This window comes from Cornus florida, unplaced genomic scaffold, assembly GCF_030987335.1.
Source record: "Cornus florida cultivar Cherokee Brave unplaced genomic scaffold, ASM3098733v1 CherokeeBrave_3.0.0_Hap2_Chr09, whole genome shotgun sequence".
NCBI lineage: Eukaryota > Viridiplantae > Streptophyta > Magnoliopsida > Cornales > Cornaceae > Cornus > Cornus florida.
This window is the reverse complement of record NW_026775579.1, coordinates 80,380,813-80,400,739: the sequence shown is the minus strand read 5'-3', so window position 1 is coordinate 80,400,739 and position 19,927 is coordinate 80,380,813. Positions and strand designations below refer to the sequence as shown.

Below are 19,927 nucleotides of genomic sequence, written 5' to 3'. Positions count from 1 at the left end.
GAAGAGATTCACTATATATGTAGAGATATTACAATAGTAGAGGATTTCAACACCGGACCATGCACACAAACTCTTGACCGAGTTCTCCGTGTACTCCACGAGATTCCCTCTCGCCATCAGTGTTCACTCTACCAAACCTGCAACTCACCCCTACCATCAACGTACTCCCTTATGATGTTACATTTCTCTCAACTCATAACTCTCAACAATAACCTAAGTGTCTATTTATAGAGTCACATACCCAATTCCTTTGTGGACAAGGATTACAATTTCTTAGAGCCCAATTCACGTCTCTACAATAAATTACCATAAAAATACACTCTAAAATAGAAACTAATAATAATGGGAATTTGAGACATAGTTCCTAAAAACTTCTAACACCAAACACGATTAAGACACAATTATATAAAATAAGTAAGACAATCCAACTTGCATGGCTTAATTAACAAATGGGATAAGAGTTAGACATAACACGATATAAGAGAACAAATTGGATACGAGTTAGACATAACACGACATAAGAGAACAAATTTTAATAGAACTTGATGCTAGTAGGATCATTTACACAAACAAGCAAACACACGTATATACTTTATTTTTTGGTAGTACAAATATGGTTTGATTGGAAATGATTCTCAGAACAAATCAAAATCCTTTGAAATTTTAGGCTTAATTCTCCATGAGATTCATAAAAGAAAGGGTAAACAAGTAATTTTAATTTGATCAACAAGGATATAGATGTCTTTTCTATGTTCGGTTAGGGCGAGGAGAAATATATGACAATCTCAAGGGAGGAGAGTGTTATATCTGAGAGGGAAAGTCCTGTAATATTCACAAACCACATAGGTGGTTATAGTGTAATTTGCCTTTAAATTTTTTATTAGTTTAATTTGTTTTTTCATTTGGTTAGTTTAATTTTTTTCCCGTGGTAATGTTAGTTTGTTAATTTTGTAGTCAACATTATATTTTTGGAAAAGCGGACATTTTGATATATAATTAAAAAAATTAGATAGGGATGAGGTGGTGCACAAGTGCTTCATTCGAATGTGCCACGTCTATTAATAGCGTCGTTAAATTGAGTACAAGTGTATTACGTCACACATGGACTAAACGACCCCACTATAAAAATATCTCTTTAAAACGAACCGCCTTGTCTGCCTGCAAGAAACGCGAATCTCTCTTTCTCTCTCTTCTTTCTCTCTCATCCCCGATACCCAAAATCGAACTGAGAAAACAAAACCACTCAAAAAAACGGATCCAAGAGAACAAAATACGAATAACAGAAAACCCTAGCCGCGAACCCCCCTTTACCTTATCCCTCCCTAGACACACCCTCCCTCTCTCTAGAGTCGCGCACTCTCTCTCCGAGCAAGTCGATTAGGAATAAATTAGGACTAGGGTTAGAGTTAGGGTTAGGGTTCTATTGTCATGGAATGCGGAGGTGGTGGTGGTGGTCGAGAGTGGTGGAGGCGATGACCGGAGTCCGATGTCACCGGCAGAGGAAGATGATGGGCAGGGGTGCGGACGGAGGTTGCGGCACAGAGGAGAAGCCTGGCCCAATTTTTAGGGTTCCGACCACATTTCCGGCGAAACAGCCGCCGGACGTTGATAAATTAGCGGCAGCAGATGTAGATTTTTATACGCAGGCTCGCAAGGCGCTCTCTGATCGTTCCCCTTTCGATTCTGAGGATGGTCAGGTCTCTACTATCACCACTCTTCCTTGTGGGTTAGCCAGTTTTCTGCTAAAGCATTCAGATAGTCGGAAGCGGCACAAGAAGTCCCATTCGGGTGTTGAAGCAAAGTCGTCGAAGGCGGGCAGGGCAGATAAAGTTCGGGGGTCGAACACTTGGGTTGAGACTGAGGAGTACTTCAGAGAATTGACAGTAGACGATATTGAAAAGTTGTATGAAGTGTCTTCTTTTGGGTTTTCAGCTACTCAAAAGTGTTTTTTGATTCCATTATTGGGAAATGATTCTCGGGATAGTATTGGGAATGATGACATTGCCAATGGGACGAATGGGGCAAATGGTGGGATCGCAAATGAGGAGGTTAAAGAAGAGGAGGTTAAAGAAGAAGAGGTTAAAGAAGAGGTTGAGCAGTTTATGGAAGTTGATAGTGTAGGAGCTAATGTTTTGAATCAAGAAGACAAGGGATATTCTTCTCTGTCGCAGTCAGCAACGTGTACCAGTGGTGTAGAGTGGCTTTTAGGTTCTAGGAGTAAGATATATCTCACCTCTGAGCGGCCTTCTAAGAAACGGAAACTTTTGGGTGGAGATGCAGGTTTAGAAAAACTTCTTGTTGCAGGTCCAGTTGAAGGGTCTTCTTCTTTGTGCCAATATTGTAGCAGGGGTGATTCAGGTGACCAGTTGAACCGCTTGATTGTTTGTAGCTCTTGTAATGTGGCAGTTCATCAGAGGTGCTATGGTGTGCAACATAACATAGTTGATTCTTGGTTGTGTTATTGGTGTAAGCAGAAGAGCGAAGTCCACAGCGCTGACAGGCCCTGTTTGCTATGCCCAAAGCAGGGTGGTGCTTTGAAACCTGTCCGCAAGAAAGGTGTTATAAGCGAAAATGGCAGGAGTCTGGAGTTTGTTCACTTGTTTTGTTGTCAGTGGATGCCTGAAGTGTACATAGAGGATACGAGGACAATGGAGCCAATAATGAATATCGAGGGAATAAAGGAAACTAGGAGAAAATTAGTATGTTATTTATGCAAGGTGAAGTTTGGCGCCTGTGTTCGGTGCAGTAACGGTATGTTTGTTGCTTCCTTATTGTACTCCACACTGCATTTCTTTGTTGGATGTTGCACCTGGAGAGCATTTTGTTATGTGGAATTTATGTCTATTGTAATTCTATTAGTTTGATTTGAACATATTTAAGCTGATAGCCTTATATACAGTAAATGGTGCTGTTTTGTGACATCTTGAATACATGTTTTGACTTCATTTTGTATGTTTTTTCCTCTAAGCTGTTGAACAGTGTTGGATTCTTGTATATGTTGATTGTTGTGTACTGTACTTGTAACATTATAAAAACCTATTGGATTAAATAGAAATAGTTGCTGTTGATTGCTAATTCTCTTTCTTATTCTACCTCTTAAGAGTTACTTATCCGGAATTAACATGCCAATGATAGGTTGCAACTATCTGTTGAGGGATTATTCAATTGATTGGTGGGTGTAGCTAAGAGATACCTACATTTGTTCAAATTCAACTTTTTATAAAGAAATAAAGGATGATTTTGCTGACTCTCACTATTTTCTCTCTCAGTTTTCAACAAGTAAAAGTATCAGTCTCATTCTTCTGCAGCTTCTGATTTTTGTTGCAGCGGGTTATGTTTTCCACCTTGGATTATAGTCCTTCTAAATTTGTAGTGTATTGGATTCCAAATAGGTATTTATTGTTGGCATCCTCCTTAATTAGAGATGTAGATTTTTCCCTTTAAATTGAAATTAAGAATTCTTTTATGGTGCTGTGTGTTACTATATTTCCATTTCTACAACTATCTTGTAGGGTCATAGGAATTCATTAATTTGTTTTGCGTTAGCAATTAATTGCTTTAACTTATCCTTTTTTCCCGATGTGCACCCCTTAGTTGAGGCTTATGAGATGAAGTCTTATTAACCTATTGCACCATATGAATTGCTACATGGCTTTTTTCTTGTTGTCTTATTGTTAGGCTTGCATCTTATATGAGTACATGTTGTTCTTAAGAAGGATGGAGGAGTGGATGGAATTGGAGGGTAGGATGGATGGAAGAGGCATCCCCAAGGAGGGAAAGGTATTGCGTCATCCTTTTCTTTGGAAGGTAGAGGGGAAGGAGGTGAGACCTTTCATTTTTAAGTAGGGAAAGAGGAGAGAGGTTTTATCTTTTTATTTTAGCCATTATATTGTTCACTGTCTAAATTGTAAAGTACCAAACTTTCAACAATCTAGTCTGGATGGATGAAAAATGATGGGTCTAGAAGGATGCCCTCATCCATTATTTTTCCCCATCTTCTTCTTCCTCAAACCAAACAATAGAGAGTTGCTCCTTCCATCATCTCTTGCCTCCCTCCCCTCTTCCTTCTTTCCTTCCTATCAAAGAAGGGCTTAAAGTTTTTGATTCGAATATGATGTTTTCTTCCTTTCTCTTATCTTGTTTATGGTCTGGAGAATCTTGAAATAGTTATGGCTGATCAGTGGCATTACTTCCATTTCATTTAATACATAGTTTTGGAATATATTTTATAATTTGTGGTGATGAGCTTCTGTGTCTGCTAGTGTCCCTTTTTGGTGTATATTGGATGAACCTTGATTTATGGGAGAGGTGCTTTGGAGTTGGCAGTAGCTGCAATGGCAGAAGAGCTAGCAGGCTTTGGTGGTGTGACAGGCAGTCGTTTTATGCAACATATGTTGGTGTTGGAAAAGAGCATAATAGGTGGACTTGAGGAATGCAGAGATACTGATTTCGTGGTGTGTTTGGAAAGAGTGTAATAGGAGCACGTCAAACTACAAAGATGTGGAGATGTTGATTTAATTTTTTATTTTTGATAAATACAGAGATACTGATTTATTAGTTGGAACAGTCGGTTTTGACCTTCCTGACAGATATATTTTTGAAGATTTCTGTAGAGGCTTTAGTTTATCAGATGAGTTTTGCTTTAGTATTTTTCTAGTTTTCATGTACGTAGTTTCTACTTCACTTTAGGCAGTCCATTGGATATACTTGTCAAGAAAAAGGGTGTTAGTTTGACAACCCCCTGAACTATATGTGTTTTTTCGTATATCCCTTGCCCTTGCCCCCTAATCTATTAGTAAACATCTTGAACTAACGAAAGAATCAAATAAGGCCGATTTGTTATGGGGGTGCTAATAGTGAATAAGAATGACGGATCTAAAAAATTTCACCGACCAATATTTTGTATTTACTCACGATTTACCAAAAAAATCTTTTTTTTTTTCCTAGTTCAAAAAGAAAAAAAAAATGGATATGATGGATGCACCAAAAAAATCCTGAACTAATTAGGAAAATAAGTTAAGGGCATTATTTTATGGGAGCTTTAACAACAAATGGAAATGATGGATTTTCCTCAGAAAGAGAAGAGGAAGAGAAAGAGAAGGGGGGGGGGGGGGGGGGGGGGGGGGGGAGTTTACTCCTGATTCAATAGTTTAGGATTTTATTTTTAAAAAAAAATTCTGGGGCTTTTGTGAAATTTATCCCAAAAGAAAAGAGAGAAAGAAATTGGCAATTTTTATTTTTAATTTTGATCTTTGCCATAATGCTCCACTTGGATGAGTACTTTTCATTTACTTCCAAGTTAGGATCATGAGAATAAATAGGAAATTGCAATTAGGGGGTGCCATTTAGTATGAGAAATTTAACCCTTATTGTTGCAAATTTTGCAAATACAGCGCATGAGTTTGAGTAGGAAATTAAAAAGTTTTGCATATACCTTGGAAATATTTTACAGAAGTTAGCGATCCTGTATTTTCTCTTCTTTCAGATTAACCAGCGCATTCAGTATTAGAATGTACAATAATTAGCAACAGTGTATCTTCTTTACTCACAATAAAAAGGAGATCTGTTTTTTTTTTTTTCATCAAGTAGGTCTCCTTTCTTAGGGGAGGACTAATTTAATTCTCTATAACTTTTCTCCCATATTGGTCCTCATAATTGCTTGTGATAATCCTGCCGCTATATTTTCATAAACTTCTGGGTTTATTAGTGCTCTTTGCACTCCATGTGTTGGAGGTTGTTTATAAGAGTTCAGTTTCACAAATCATGTCTACTCTCTCTCTACTTATGCCATGAGTCGCACGCTTGTTTGCCTTGCAGGCACTAATTTACCAATTTTACTCTCCCTCTCTCTTCAGTTGGATTGTCAATTTTACTCCTATGGTTTTTTAAAGTTTGATTACATCTGATTTTAAGGATATATTTTTTTAAAACTACATTCTCTGTGTGTTTCTCTGGTCTTTGCAGTTTGCATGTTAGCCTAAATTAAAGTGTTGCTACTGTCTTAGGCTATTTTTTATAATTAAAGTGATTGTGAACCCTCCTTCCCAAACCCCTCCTACCTAAATAAAAAAGGTTATTCATTATGCATGTTCCCTTTTTGGGATGTTCAATTTGTAGACGTTTCTGCTGGTAACATGTTCTTTATTTTCATGTTTGTTTAGGAACTTGCAGGACTTCATTTCATCCTATATGTGCAAGGGAGGCAAGACACAGAATGGAGATTTGGGGAAAATTTGGATGCGATGATGTAAGCCTTACTTAGCTTTCTGGATTTGTAGAAATACTGTGTGTGTGTGTGTCTTTTTGATGATGCTGTTATTTTTCATATGGTCGCTACCTCTATGGTGTAATGTGGCTTGCTGAGTAAATTCTTTTTCCTTTCAAAACTTCTATAGGTTGAATTACGGGCTTTTTGCTCAAAGCACTCAGAAGTTCAGAGTAGTGGTAGCACCCAACAAGCAGGAGACCTGTCTATGGCGGTTGGCTCTAATTCCTTAGCTGTGGAACATCAAGCACTGACTTCAACAGTGAGCAAATCGCACAAGTTAAAACTTGGCCGAAAAAATGGAGATAAAATGGCTATCCACGTTGAAAAAACTGATACTAATATTAATGAGTTGGGTGATGGACTGTTGCATGAAAAAAGACCGTTGGATAATGGAACAAATTCCAAACTTCAGTCAGAATGTGGCGATGGTCAGCAACGTGTTAATATGTTGACAGTAGAGGGGAATAATGGTGAAGATGTTGACACATCTGACTCCGTGGATTTCGTTCTGATTCTAAAGAAGGTATGCTGAACATATTTGTACTTTTATGCTTTGTTTGGAATCAAATATTTCTGGGATTTGAAATTAGAATTGGAAAATGAATTGGATTGTAATTAATATGAAATTCTAGTTTCCATTTGGAATAAAATGGGATTTGTAAAAGGGAATTTGAAAAGACATAAATTTTGTACAATTTTAGGATGAGACACATAAAACAGTTTGTAGGATGAGACTTGTGAAAAGGGTTTCTAAAAGGGTATTTTAGTAAGTTAAGTAGTTAGTTATCAAATCCTGTCAAATCCTTCAATTTTCCCCGGATTTATTTACGTTATTATATTTCCCATGAAATCCCGTCAAATCTCAGTTCTTTTAAAATCCCACACATTCCAAACACCTAAAATCCTATTTCAAGTCCAATTCTGGTAAAATCCTCCCATTCCAAACACAGCGGAATATTCAGTATTTTTTTCTTGTAATTTCATTTGGTGAAGGCATTTATGTATAAGTCAATTTTGTTTTAAGCTCTACATTCTTTTGTTTTACAGTTGATTGATCGAGGAAAAGTCAATGTAAAGGATGTTGCCTCAGATATTGGCTTTTCACCTGATTCATTGGCATCGATGCTTGCTGTAATGTTCACTTATATTATTTTTTCATGTCTGTAAATAGATTCTTAACTTTGAAATGTCTAATTGCTCCTAAACATGCACATGATACTCGTGTATAAGTAATTGTAGCTGCCATCTTTCCCCTCCATTGTTTTGATTTTTGTGTGGTTTGTCTTTCTTTCCTGCAGGATGGTCAGTTGGTCCCTGACATGCGTTGCAAAATAGTCAAATGGCTAAAAAATCATGCTTATATTGGTACTTTACAGAAAAATCTGAAAGTTAAAATTAAATCCGCGCCTGTGTCCAAGGATGAGATGGGAGTCACTGGTGATTCTGATGCTATTACAGTATCAGAGTCAGATATCTCTGATGTTCGTGTTAAATCTGTACCACCTCGTAGAAGAACCAAAAGCAACATCAGGATTTTTAAGGATAACAAAGTTATATGCTCATCTAAGGAAATGGTCAGTGATGATGGAATAGTGACAGAAGAGGTCAAAAAAGATCAAATTGTCAGTGAAAACCCAGATTATTCAAGTAAAGAATCTGTTCCTGATGCTACTGACAAGGTAATTACCTCTTTTTGTGATGGTTTCTGCTCTTAATGTTTTTATTGGTGATCTTTCTCATTATTGTTTAGTTTTGAAACGTAAAACAACTCAGATTACTTTGTTTAAAATGTTTGAAATATCTCGTTGGTTTTATTCTCCAACAGTATTAGTTGTTATGTGCTACCACTGGGTACAGGCACACGCCCTGTTAGGGCCAAATAATTCAAGGCATAATATTTATTTTGATAAGTAAGGCATAATTTGTTGTCTATATATCACTTCATATTAGTGTAACAGATTGTTTAATTTTAATTGTTAGTTTGGCTTATTTCCCCTTGTTTTGATCAACTTCTCTTAAATTGTTTATGTCTTTGTGGCGGCTGAGTGAATCTTCAATTACTCCATGGAAGCATTTGTTAGTTTTGAAAATGAGAGGAGATGATTCAGAGTAGGTGTTTAGAAGTTGTCATCTTCATTCAGTTCTTCTTGAGTCTTCTCTTTTTTGTTTTCATTTTTTCTGTCGAACTTGTTCTTTCCTGCCGCTCTTTGATAGCTTCAGCGTATTGCTGGCATTCTTTTCTCTTAATAAATTTTTGCTAAGATTTTGTATCGGTACCCTTCTGTCTACGCTATGTGGTCCATCATCCACCAGAACTCTTCTAATCCACCCATAGTCTTGAGGTTAGAAATGTAAACAATGTGGATCTGTTAGATTCTTTCATGTTCAATAAAATGATTTTCGTTCCCCATCTGTAGCACTCCTCTTTTGCTGCCTTATTGAATTGGGGTTATCAGAAAAGAACATTCCTGCTTTAATTAAGTCACTGTGATGCCAGCCCTAATTTATTTTGGGTCTACTTAGTGTAATGACTTCACACACCATCACATCATCTTTATTCAGTGTTACATGTAGATTAATGTTTGTTGCCTTTTCTGCATGGAGGTCATATTTGAACAGGGTCTTATTTATTTGTACGGTGATGCTATTGATATTATAGTGATGGACAGCCAGTAAATGTAAGCTGGTATTCCTCACCCTGTCTGTTTGGGCTTTCAGTGATATTGCATATTTTACATGTTGGTCCTTGCCTAGGGGGTGATGATATCCCAATACTGTGTACTTGCCTAGGGGGTGATGATATCCCAATACTGTGTACTTGCCTCGGGGGTGATGATATCACCATGCTTTCTTGTTTACCTTTGGTAGTTCTATTCTATTTTGATCGGTGCTGTAAGTTGATTTCCAAGTTTTCGTTCCGATAATCACAGTTCCTACTACTTAATAATTTAAACCTAATGCTGTAAAATGTGGGTTGTTCCATTTTTTGGGCGGCAAACTTCAATTCAAATGCATTATTTACCAGAGTTGTCAACTCCAAATTGCAAGGCAAGACAAAGGTCCTAGTTTCCAGGTGCCCTGGAGTCACCGTTGTGTCTATTATGGCCACTACTTTTATCACAATAATTCTCTGAACTGTTAAGGCCTCTGTCACAATCACTATAGTCGTTGCAAGCACTAGCATCCCACCACCTCTTTAGGAAGGTTTCTTTATGCTCCACTTGTTCTTCATAGGTTTTCATTCGAACAACTAAAGTTGATATTTTTAATAACACAGTTTCCTGTTTGGGCAGATTTTGGTTGAGCCTGTTGAGATTGACGATACTTTGGTAAACAATCAATCACTGCCTACAGGTTTGTTTTATGATGATCATTTAATTTTCTTCCTGTTTATGCTGGTCAAATTTAATGACTGCTGCTCTATGCCGTGTTGTTCAATACTTCATTATATAGTCATAAATGTGTGTGCTTTATTTATTATTATTTGGGTTGGGGGGAGGGGATGGTGCAGGCCTGTTTGGCATATTACTTAGTAGTTTTTGTTATATTGTTTGTAATTCTGTAAAATCGAGTTTACATGGAGAAGCTACAATTCCCGCACAATTCCTGTTTTCTTTTCATCTATGTCAAGCTCTAAGATTTTGTAACCTTTAATGAATTTGAAGTATGTTTAATTGGTGCAGTAGAGGAGGCTACATCCTATGAGCAGAATGCCACTGAGAATCTAAATCCAGAAAATTCCAACGTTATTACAAATCACATCCCTGATGTCATGTAAGCTTTTGGAAATGAACTTTTTGTTGTAGATTTATTCTCAATGAGGCATTTGATGCTGCTGGGAAGCATTTCTTGCTTACTTTTTATTCATGAATTATGTGGTTTTACTTGATTATCTACAAATTTCTACATTTGCTTAATGCAGAAAAGCAGCAGAGTCTAGCTCTTACATTCATCCACTTATCCACAACAAATTGTTGCAGATGCAGAATGGGTTTCTTTCAGATTACACAACTTGCGAGTTTGAGGGTAAAGTCTTATTTGATGCTTGTCTCTCACATTTGTTCAGGTCATGTGGTTACTTACTTTACTTCGCTTTGCAGGTGCAAGGAACCCAGAAATCTATCCTTTGGAGGCATCTTCCAGCTCTGGCATTTGTTGTGACCACCAAAATCAATATTCAACTTCTGCAGACACGATCTCTAAATTAGATGGAGTGAATTTAGAACATTTGGTGAAGGCCAGGAATATGGGAATTTTAGAATTGTCCCCGGAAGATGAAGTTGAAGGGGAGCTTATATTTAACCAGTCTAGGCTACTTTACAATGCGGTTGCAAGAAAGCACTATAGTGGTATCATCTTTGCCCCTTTTTTGCCTTTTGGGTGTTTGTTGGCTTTCTGTTTTCTCCATTCCTTTTACTTAGAAGGAAAGTATTTTAAGACTGTGGTTCTCAGAATTGCGTATTTGTGCTGTATCATATAGATATCTGACCATACCATTTGCATTCGTATGTAATGTCTGTGCAGATGATTTAATTTGCAAGGTTGTGAATAGTCTACCGCGGGAAAATAATGATGTAGGGAAGCAAAAATGGGATTCTGTACTAGCTAACCAATATCTTTGTGAGCTTAGAGAAGCAAAAAAACAGGGAAGAAAAGAAAGACGGCACAAAGAAGCCCAGGCTGTGCTTGCTGCTGCAACTGCTGCCGCAGCAGCGTCCTCTAGGATTTCATCATTCAGGAAGGATACCCTTGAAGAAACTGCTCACCAAGAGGTTGTAAATTCTGTCTCATTAACATAACATTATTTCTAGTTGTTATAAGAGAGCTGGTGAATTAATTATTATTATCTTTTTTATCATAAACATTGCTATTTTTCTTTCTGCGCATAATCTATTGAGAGTTAACACTTCTAGTGGAATGGGTGGTCTTTACTCCCAGCAGATGCCACGAGCAGAGGAAACACCTTCAAGGTTGGCTGTTGCACGTGTTTCATCAGAAAAGAATTCCGAAATTGTCCAGTCTACCTCAGAATTCTTTAGAGAACATCCTAGAACTTGTGACATATGCAGGCGGTCTGAGACAGTTTTGAATCCAATTTTAGTCTGTTCGGGTTGCAAGGTTTGCTAAATTTAGACACAATTACTTTCAAAAATTTTGCACGTATAGTTGAGTTCTAACAAATTCTTCTCTTTATCAGGTTGCAGTTCACTTGGATTGCTATCGTAGTGCTAGAGATTCTACAGGTCCATGGTACTGTGAATTATGTGAAGATTTATTGCCATCTAGATGGGCTGGAACTCCAGCTGTCAATTCTTGGGAGAAGCCTTATTTTGTTGCGGAATGTGGTTTATGTGGTGGCACTGCTGGTGCATTTAGAAAGTCAACTGATGGTCAATGGATCCATGCCTTCTGTGCTGAGGTAAAGCCTTTTCTTTTTTCATTCTTGGTAAAAGAATTATTTTTTATTCTTATTAACATTTGTTATTATTATTTTTTTTTTTCTGTTTATGTAGTGGGTGTTAGAATCAACATTCAGACGAGGACAAGTGAATCCTGTTGAAGGAATGGTATGTTGATGTATATGTGATTGGATTTGATACAATTAGAATTATGTTGTGCGGTTCATCTGTTTACTGAAAATATCAGAAGTTTACCACTGTTTGCATGAGTGGTAAAATCTGGCATAAATTTGTGGAATATGTGTTTACTGGTTATGCTATCTTTTACGGTAAACCTTGACAATCCCTTGTAATGTGTACCATTCTCACTATATATCACGGAACAATTCCAGGAGTCCGTCTCTAAGGGGAGTGATGTTTGTCACATCTGCCGTCGCAAACAAGGTGTCTGTGTAAAGGTGAAGATTGCAATAGCTCTATTTTGAATTTTCTACTTGAAGTCAAGAAGATTGATTAGAACTAAGATGTTGATAACTGCAATTTTCTTTGTTAGTGTAATTATGGCCACTGTCAGAGCACTTTTCATCCCTCTTGTGCTAGAAGTGCTGGCTTCTACATGAATCTGAAGACTGGTGGTGGCAAATTTCAGCACAAGGCTTATTGTGAAAAGCATAGCTTGGAGCAGAGAGCAAAGGTCAAAGCTCTGTGTTTGTGTGTGTGTGTGTGTGTGTTTATTCTCTCGTGAAATAAATGTCACATGCTATGATTTTTTGTCTCTCATCTTTGCCTTAATGAAATTTTACAGGCCGAGACTCAAAAACATGGAATAGAAGAGTTGAAGAGCCTTAAGCAAATTAGGGTCAGTGAGAACAATACATGCTCATTCTTTGCATTCAGTTCCAGTTGTATTACAGTTATAATTACTGGTCAAGATTGTTATATGTTATCATATGCAATTTTTGGTTCACTTAGGTCTAAATAGTTGATGACATCTAAAGATGGATCATGTTGTCCAAACAACTGATGGTCATTGTTACCTCTAGGCCCTTTGCATTTTATGATTTGAATAGCAATTTGTAACCTGATTTAGTTGGTTGAAATTTTGCAATTTGACTGGTTTGACTATCTAACGCTTGGCTTCAAATTTACCTGACCACGATTTGATTACTGAGATTTGGGTTTTTTTTGCGGCAGTCCTATCAAAAAAGGCTTGAGAGAATTGGATTGAGTAATGGGGAACATATGATATTATATCTGGTGTATGTTTAATTATTTTTATATATGTATTTGCTTTCGTGAAAGATGTAATGAACCTACCAACATAGAGAGGGTTGGAAAAAGAGATAAGAAATGGTTTCAAAAAATTAAATCTAGTAGAAGATATGACATGTCCCTTTAAACAAGTGAAGACAGAGAAATGACTCTCTGATTATAAGATGAAAAAACAAACCAATATGTTTCTTCGCAAGGACATAAATGTTTGAGCCTCAATTTGCAGCATATCTATGCTCTTTTTGTTTTGTTTGAGTCGAGGTTTCAAATGTTATTTGTTTTGGGTCTTAGTCTGCCCCTCTAAATCTCCCGCATCTTCAGCTTCAGACTGTAAACTCTTATCTGCAGAGAACTTAACCTGGCACTTGCACGGGCAGATGCTTCTGTCATTTGACGAAATGAATTAAGGGGCAGATTTTTATGGTTTATGGCGTTAATTATGAATTGGGTGAAATATTCATTAATTTCATTTTATTTGGTTTTAGTAGACATGTCGTTCCCTCTTGTATATTTGAGGAGGAATGCTGGTTGCGTTGAAAATTTTGTTGCATTAGTAATATAGTATAGATTATTGGTTTTTAGATAAGCTTATACGTTCTTTTGCATCAAATGCCTCTGTTTCCTTAATTATTTCATATATTTTCTAATGTTTTCTAAAATCCTCACAAATGTTTCCTTTTTCTTAAAAAATTAAAATAAAATAACTTCAGGTAATTAGTTTGACCTCATACATTATAAATAGTAAAAGTAATATATCAGGATATGTATACCTTTTTTGCGTTCAACTTTGTCTTTATGTCTATAATCTAAAGGGCTTGCTATGTTGTACATCCCTTGTCTATGTATACAATCCCTGTCATTTCTGAATTTTCCTATTGTCAAGCATTTTATATATTTGCTTTTCTTAGCATATGTCTGTGTATGGTTGTATTGTGCTGTTTTTCTTTTTGCAATGTTCTCAATCCTGCAAGCACTAGTTATAACTGAATTGGTTAAATAGTTAGCTAAATGATTAATGTTATCATGTTAATCAAAATTTCAGGTTGTATTGCAGTCGTATGTGTTTGATAGATGAATCATAATAATTTGATCATGCCCCCGCATGGAATTCTATTTTGCAGGTTGAATTGGAGAGATTACGTCTTCTTTGTGAAAGAATCATCAAACGGGAGAAATTGAAGGCAAGTATTTTTCTGAAGTCAATAGTAATATTTTTTGTGTCTGCCTTATTTTATTTGGGGGTGGGGTGGGTTGTGGATATATCTTTTGCTTTTATGGAAAGAAAAGGATGATTAATATATTGTTTGCTTATTTGAACCAGTTTACTTTAGGTATTGAATTTTATGTTTTTTTTTTTTTTTTTTTCATCAATTTAAATATGCATATGAACTGGACCAAGTGCCAAAATTTCATTCCTGTACTGCAGACTTGTGCATAGGAGTATGGAACAAAATTGTTATTTCTATTGTGCGTCTACAAGGACGAGGACATGCATGTACTTGCTTCACAATTTTTTCATTTACTTTAGTTTGGTTTTCATCAGTTTAGTTCCTCTGTGCGAATTTATTTTTTGGGTAGGTATTGTATCATTTACTTTAGTTCGGTTTCCATCAGTTTAGTTCCTCTGTGTGAATGTACTGTTTGGGTAGGTATTGTAGTCTCTCTCTCTCTGTGTGTGTGTGTGTGTGTGTTTGTCTCTCTATCTATCTATCTATCTCTATTCTCAGAAAGGAGACTTTTTGGGCAGTTTGGGTAATGTATGATGTGGTATGATTTGAATTGTTAAATCAAAAGCCTCTGTGTAGGAAAGTCTCACCTGCATTTAGGAAGAATATGGGAACACCATAAAAGTGTTGGCTTTATATAAATAGTATATGTTTATTTCTCCAACAGTACTGATGTACCAGATTTCTTAAGATTGGTAGTAATTTCCTTCATTTGTACAAGGAGGGACGATTATGTGGTTCTGAACCATTCAATCACCATGTTAAATTGTTATATTGTCCAATGATACTGCTTCATAGATTCTGCAAACCAGTTGATTTTAATTTACTTGATGATTCATTCACGTTGAACCTTTTGGTATTTGTAACCACCTTTGTGAGGATGGTCTATCTTGCATTTTGGTGCACCTATTTTTTCCTTCTATACTATTTTTTGACTAGGCTTGCTTCGCCAACTGTTTCCTAGTTTGCAAGCCTAGATTAACTTGTCAAATGTCCTGCTTTAAAGTGGTGACCTCATAATCTTTCATGTATGCAGCCCTTGTTTTATGGTTCACTAATCTGGTTCATTGGCAATTGAAGTTCATTCTCTCACTGAACCTCTAATCGTGTGTAAATATATTTTTAAATGTTGCAGCGTGAATTGGTCCTCTGCTCACATGGTGTACTTGCTTCAAATAGAGACTCTGTTGCTTTGTCTGCACTTGTTCGTAGTCCTTTCTTTCAGCCTGATGTTAGTTCAGAATCAGCTACGACATCCCTGAAAGGGCATACAGATGGTTACAGATCAAGTAGTGAAGCAATGCAAAGATCTGATGACATAACTGTAGACAGCACAGTTTCAGGTAAGCGTCGAATTAAGTTTTCAATGGCAATGGACAATGATCAGAAAACAGATGACAGCTCCACATCACAACATCTATTTATGCCAAGACCTAAAGAGAGAGCATCATTTTCTGGGAAGCAAATTCCGCATAGACCTTCATCTGCTGCATCACGGAATCTTTCGGATGATGGGGAAAGGAGGTCGAAGTCCAGAAAGGTATAAAGTTACGTTCACTCTAATTATTATGTTTTGTATTTAATTAAAGAATGTCTCTATATGAAAATGTTGACCATTGCTTATAAATAAACACAGTACACTGAAACATTTGAAAAAGAGCTTGTAATGACGTCAGATCAAGCATCAATGAAGAATCAGCGGTTACCTAAAGGATTTGTTTATGTTCCTATTCGATGCCTTTCAAAGGAGGAGACTGTCCCAGACGCATGTTCTAGAGAACCATTGGATGGGGATGGGTAGACCAACAACATATCCTTTTGGGGGTCTGATTACACCGTTGGAGGCCAACAACCATCTATCGTGGATGTGTTTCTACCTGGACACTGCCATACATTTCTTATTATAACGTTGAAGAGAATGGCAGACTTTATGCCGAGAGTGTCCCAGCCAGCGCATCCTTATTACGGGTAAGTTGGTTTGGGTACGAAAGTTTTGGTAGCATTGTTGTATATTCATTGTGAGAGCAAAGTGTACAGTGGGTTAGGGTTTGTTACCATTGCATGTATTTTCAAGTGGCTCAAATTGCGTCCTCTTGATGTTTGTTTCTTCTGGTTGAAGGGCAAAGCAGAAGCTCCGCTTCTTGTAATCGTATACTGAGAGTTAGAAGGTATTGCCTACTGTGCAGGGGCTGTAAAGTTATTGTATATATCTTACAATGTCAATTCGCAATTGTAGGCAGCATCAGATTAGTAAAGATCATTAATTATTTGTCAATATCACACCTTGACTGGTCCTGTTCAGACCCTCAAATTGCTTGCATTTTACTTGTTCACTAACAGCAGTTTATTTTAGAAATTGGCTTTTTGTGATTGTTCTTATTGAGTAAAGTTTCAGTTGTGTTGTGCCTCATTTGTGCTGGGTATTTGGCTCATTGTTTCCTTATTTCATTGATGAAGTGAGTTTTTTATGTCCTCTTTTCAACAGAGATTTTTGATGGCAATGACTTTTTTAATTTTTATTATATCAATTGTTAATTCGTATTTCTTAATGGAATTTTGTTGTGAGGCTTGCAACAATTTTTGTGTGTTATTTTTTGCCATTCAAAAAAATGATAGATTGTCAGGTCATTTTACGGTAAGCAATATTAGGTGGGTTCAATCTTTATGGACGTCGGGGTGGCTTCTGTTGGAATTGATTGAGCTCCCGGACTCTGCACATTGAGTCCGTCTTGGTTGATAATTGGGTCCTCATTTTCAGAAGGAAGGCTGGCAGCTAGTAGTTAAATTAATTCCTTGTGCACTCCTTCCCTGACTGCACCCCTCCCAAAAAAAAAAAAAAATTATATTTTTATTTTAAGCCTTATTTGTAAATTTAATTCTGTGTTTAAAGCATCCTGTATTAGGATTCTTGATTGTGTTCTTAAAAATTTATTATTTTGTCCTTGTGATTTACTAGGATATTTTGTATTGTTAACCTAAGCTCTTGGATGTTCTGTACTATATTAACATAAACTATGTGGGAAGTAGATGGTTGAAAAAGAAGTGTGTATTATCAATTATTGCAAGGTTTATGTATAAGTTGTGAAGATTGATTGAAGTTTGCTGCACTATCATGGAGTTCGAAATTTTCTTTAATTTGAAATGCATTTTTACAGGCGATCTGCTCCTTTTCGTGTGTTAAAGTAGTTCATTTTCCTGAACAAATGCTGGACTTTGTGCTGTTTGGAGATCTCTGTGTGGGGTTAGTAGATTACTACGTTGTATGTCACAACGATGTTAGATTATTAGCATTTGCATTTGATGGGTGATTCACAAGTTACTTAGAGTAAAATATTGGAGGTTAGTTAAGGATGTTGTTAATTAGAAACTGAAATTGTTATGTTCCCCAAAATTGAATGTGTGATTTCTGCATTATTGGATTAAAATTATGGGGACTTTTTTGAACTTGAGCCACATTTTTTGTGTGATTTTTGGGTCTAGGGTTTTTAATTAACACTTTACTGTTTGAAGCTCTTGCTATTTCTTTCGTGAGTGGTTTGGAACTCTGCTCGTAATTTTCTGCCCCTCCCACTGCGACGTGCCATGAGAAATTGGGAGGATTTTCTGCGTTTATTGAGAGTTTTGCTGCGTTTAGCAGCTGTCTTCTAGATGGGAAATGTTTTTAATGTATTCTGCGATCAGCTAAACTGCAGTTTGGAAATGGCGGCGGATGGAAACAGAAGATGAGAAATGGGGAGAATTTTCTGGGGATTTCTACGTGAATTAACTTTTTCTACCTTTAAAACAATAATTTTTGAAGCAATTTATCTTATTCAGATTATGCAAGTTTGAAATGATTTACAATGTATTTTGTTACTAAATTGTTATTTTTTGTGCTTTTATTTTTGGAATGTGCTCAGCAACATAATGAAAGAAAAATGTTGCAATGAAGATAGAAATGTTCATTGGTGGTCTCAGTGGATTCAATTATTTAAATATTATTTTAAATATTATTTCCAGCATTCTTATAGAATTTCAAACTGGACCAGGAATGATATGGATCAACGAATAAAAATTGAAGACTCTTGTTAGTTTGAACTTTGAACTAATTTTATGTCATCAAACATTGTCTACTCTTTTGAAGAAGCCATCTGCACTTTTATGCTTTAGTCAAAGAAAATTAGATTCAATCATACGGTATAAAATTATAAATGATTCAAATGGCAAAATGTGCCAGAATTTGGTAAAAACTTTTTGCTGCTCAGCAGTTGGGGTGGGAGTTAAAAGATCTGTAAAATTTAAAAACAATAAAACTTTTTGTAAACATCGACTTGAGTTGTTAAAACATCAAAATCTTGAGGAGTTGGAGGTAATTTAAGTCAAGTAATAAGATAATAAAAGCAGCTTCCTTAGTCGTATTGGGAAATCATAGATTCCAAATGTTGCTTAATCTTTCAAATTTGCTGTGTGTTCAAAATCAGTAATACTTTCAAGTTTACTTATAACAAGAGTCTCTATTAAGAACTTTTTTTTGACGTTTGTAAATAGTCAAATGAATTGTTTTATACAAATTTCAATTCAATGATTAAATATGAATAACTTATAATTTTATACCTTTTTGATAGTATTACTCATTCGAAATTAGTTCATAATTTATTTATTTATTTATTTTTTGGGTTAGTAAGTGTAAAATTAGTTCACAATTTTTTTCTTCTCTTAAAGTACGTGTATTGTATCAGCCCACGCAGGGATAGAGCCGGGATTTAAATTCAGGGGGCACATTACAAAAAAAAAAGAAAGAAAGTTTAAGAAGTAGACGAAGGAAAAGAAGAAGAAGAAGTAATAGGAAAAGAAAAATGACGAATTTTGAATGAACAGAATACAATATGATTGAATAAGGAAATTTGACTTTTTTTTAAAAAGAAATTAAAGAAACTTAATATTTTTAGGGGTATAATATATAAATTTCTATATATATGTAAATTTTTGTAAAAAAATTCATATATATTATATAGGGCAGGCCAGACATATGCTGGCTCCGCCCTTGACCCCACGCCCCATTTAAATCAGGAGTGTGGTTCAAAAGTAAGACTTCAAGATCCTTGCCAACGATGCATTTTGATTATTATTGAATAATACTTATAAGAGTGTAAATAATTACCACCAAGACCTTAGTCCAGGTTGACTATTGTAGCCATGATGAGGATGAAGTTTGGGTGAAACTAGCTTTGTTGAAACTAAGTGTAAATATTAATGTGTATGATATACTTATTGGTAAGAGACTAAGAACAGAGAAAATAATTCGATTACAAATATTGCTTAACTTAAAATTAGAAAAACAAAAACTAAATTAAAATAATAGTTTCTTGAACTTTTTGCCCAAAGAAATTCTTTAAAATCAATGTCTGCAACGATGATTTAGAAATCTATATATTTGAAAGTGATTATAATTTGAACTCAATTAAATGTCTAATTATGATATTGTCTTTTCTAATTATCACATAGCAGTAGCCATTTTCTATTCTAATTATTTTATGTTAAGTTTGGGAGAAGTGAAATTTTAAAATTAAAATTAAAAATAAAAAATTTAATTTTAAATTTTAACTATATTTTTTTTTCAATTTCAAATTCATGTAAAATTTTCAAACTCACAATGTTTTTTTTTTTGGTTAGATAAATCAAAACAAACAACCAAAAAGGGCCAAAACACTCCATTTATAGCTGGAGTAAAGGGGCAAATTGGGAAAACTAGGCCCAATATTTGGGTAATGTGTATATAATAT

The 19,927-nt window shown here is 35.7% G+C and overlaps 1 protein-coding gene across 1 annotated transcript; it reads left to right on the top strand.

Moving 5' to 3' along the window:
* The first annotated feature begins 1,146 nt into the window (after positions 1-1,146).
* LOC132274584 (uncharacterized) lies at positions 1,147-16,440 on the top strand. The gene is made up of 19 exons (XM_059775898.1): positions 1,147-2,751; positions 6,162-6,247; positions 6,396-6,791; positions 7,316-7,399; positions 7,567-7,947; positions 9,562-9,622; positions 9,952-10,042; positions 10,191-10,294; positions 10,369-10,617; positions 10,793-11,040; positions 11,210-11,386; positions 11,466-11,687; positions 11,782-11,835; positions 12,060-12,125; positions 12,221-12,361; positions 12,473-12,526; positions 14,061-14,120; positions 15,301-15,705; positions 15,802-16,440. The coding sequence occupies exons 1-19, from the start codon at positions 1,434-1,436 to the stop codon at positions 15,964-15,966; spliced, it is 4,362 nt and encodes a 1,453-aa protein (XP_059631881.1). The 5' UTR covers positions 1,147-1,433; the 3' UTR covers positions 15,967-16,440.
* Positions 16,441-19,927: the final 3,487 nt, after the last annotated feature.

What these genes read in the sequence shown, in the direction of transcription:
- LOC132274584 (XM_059775898.1), top strand. Translation starts at nt 1,434, where the DNA reads ATGCGGAGGTGGTGGTGGTGGTCGAGAGTGGTGGAGGCGATGACCGGA. An exon ending in TAGTCTGTTCGGGTTGCAAG is followed by an intron (nt 11,387 to 11,465) that starts GTTTGCTAAATT and finishes TCTCTTTATCAG; the next exon opens with GTTGCAGTTCACTTGGATTG. An exon ending in GCTTGGAGCAGAGAGCAAAG is followed by an intron (nt 12,362 to 12,472) that starts GTCAAAGCTCTG and finishes GAAATTTTACAG; the next exon opens with GCCGAGACTCAAAAACATGG.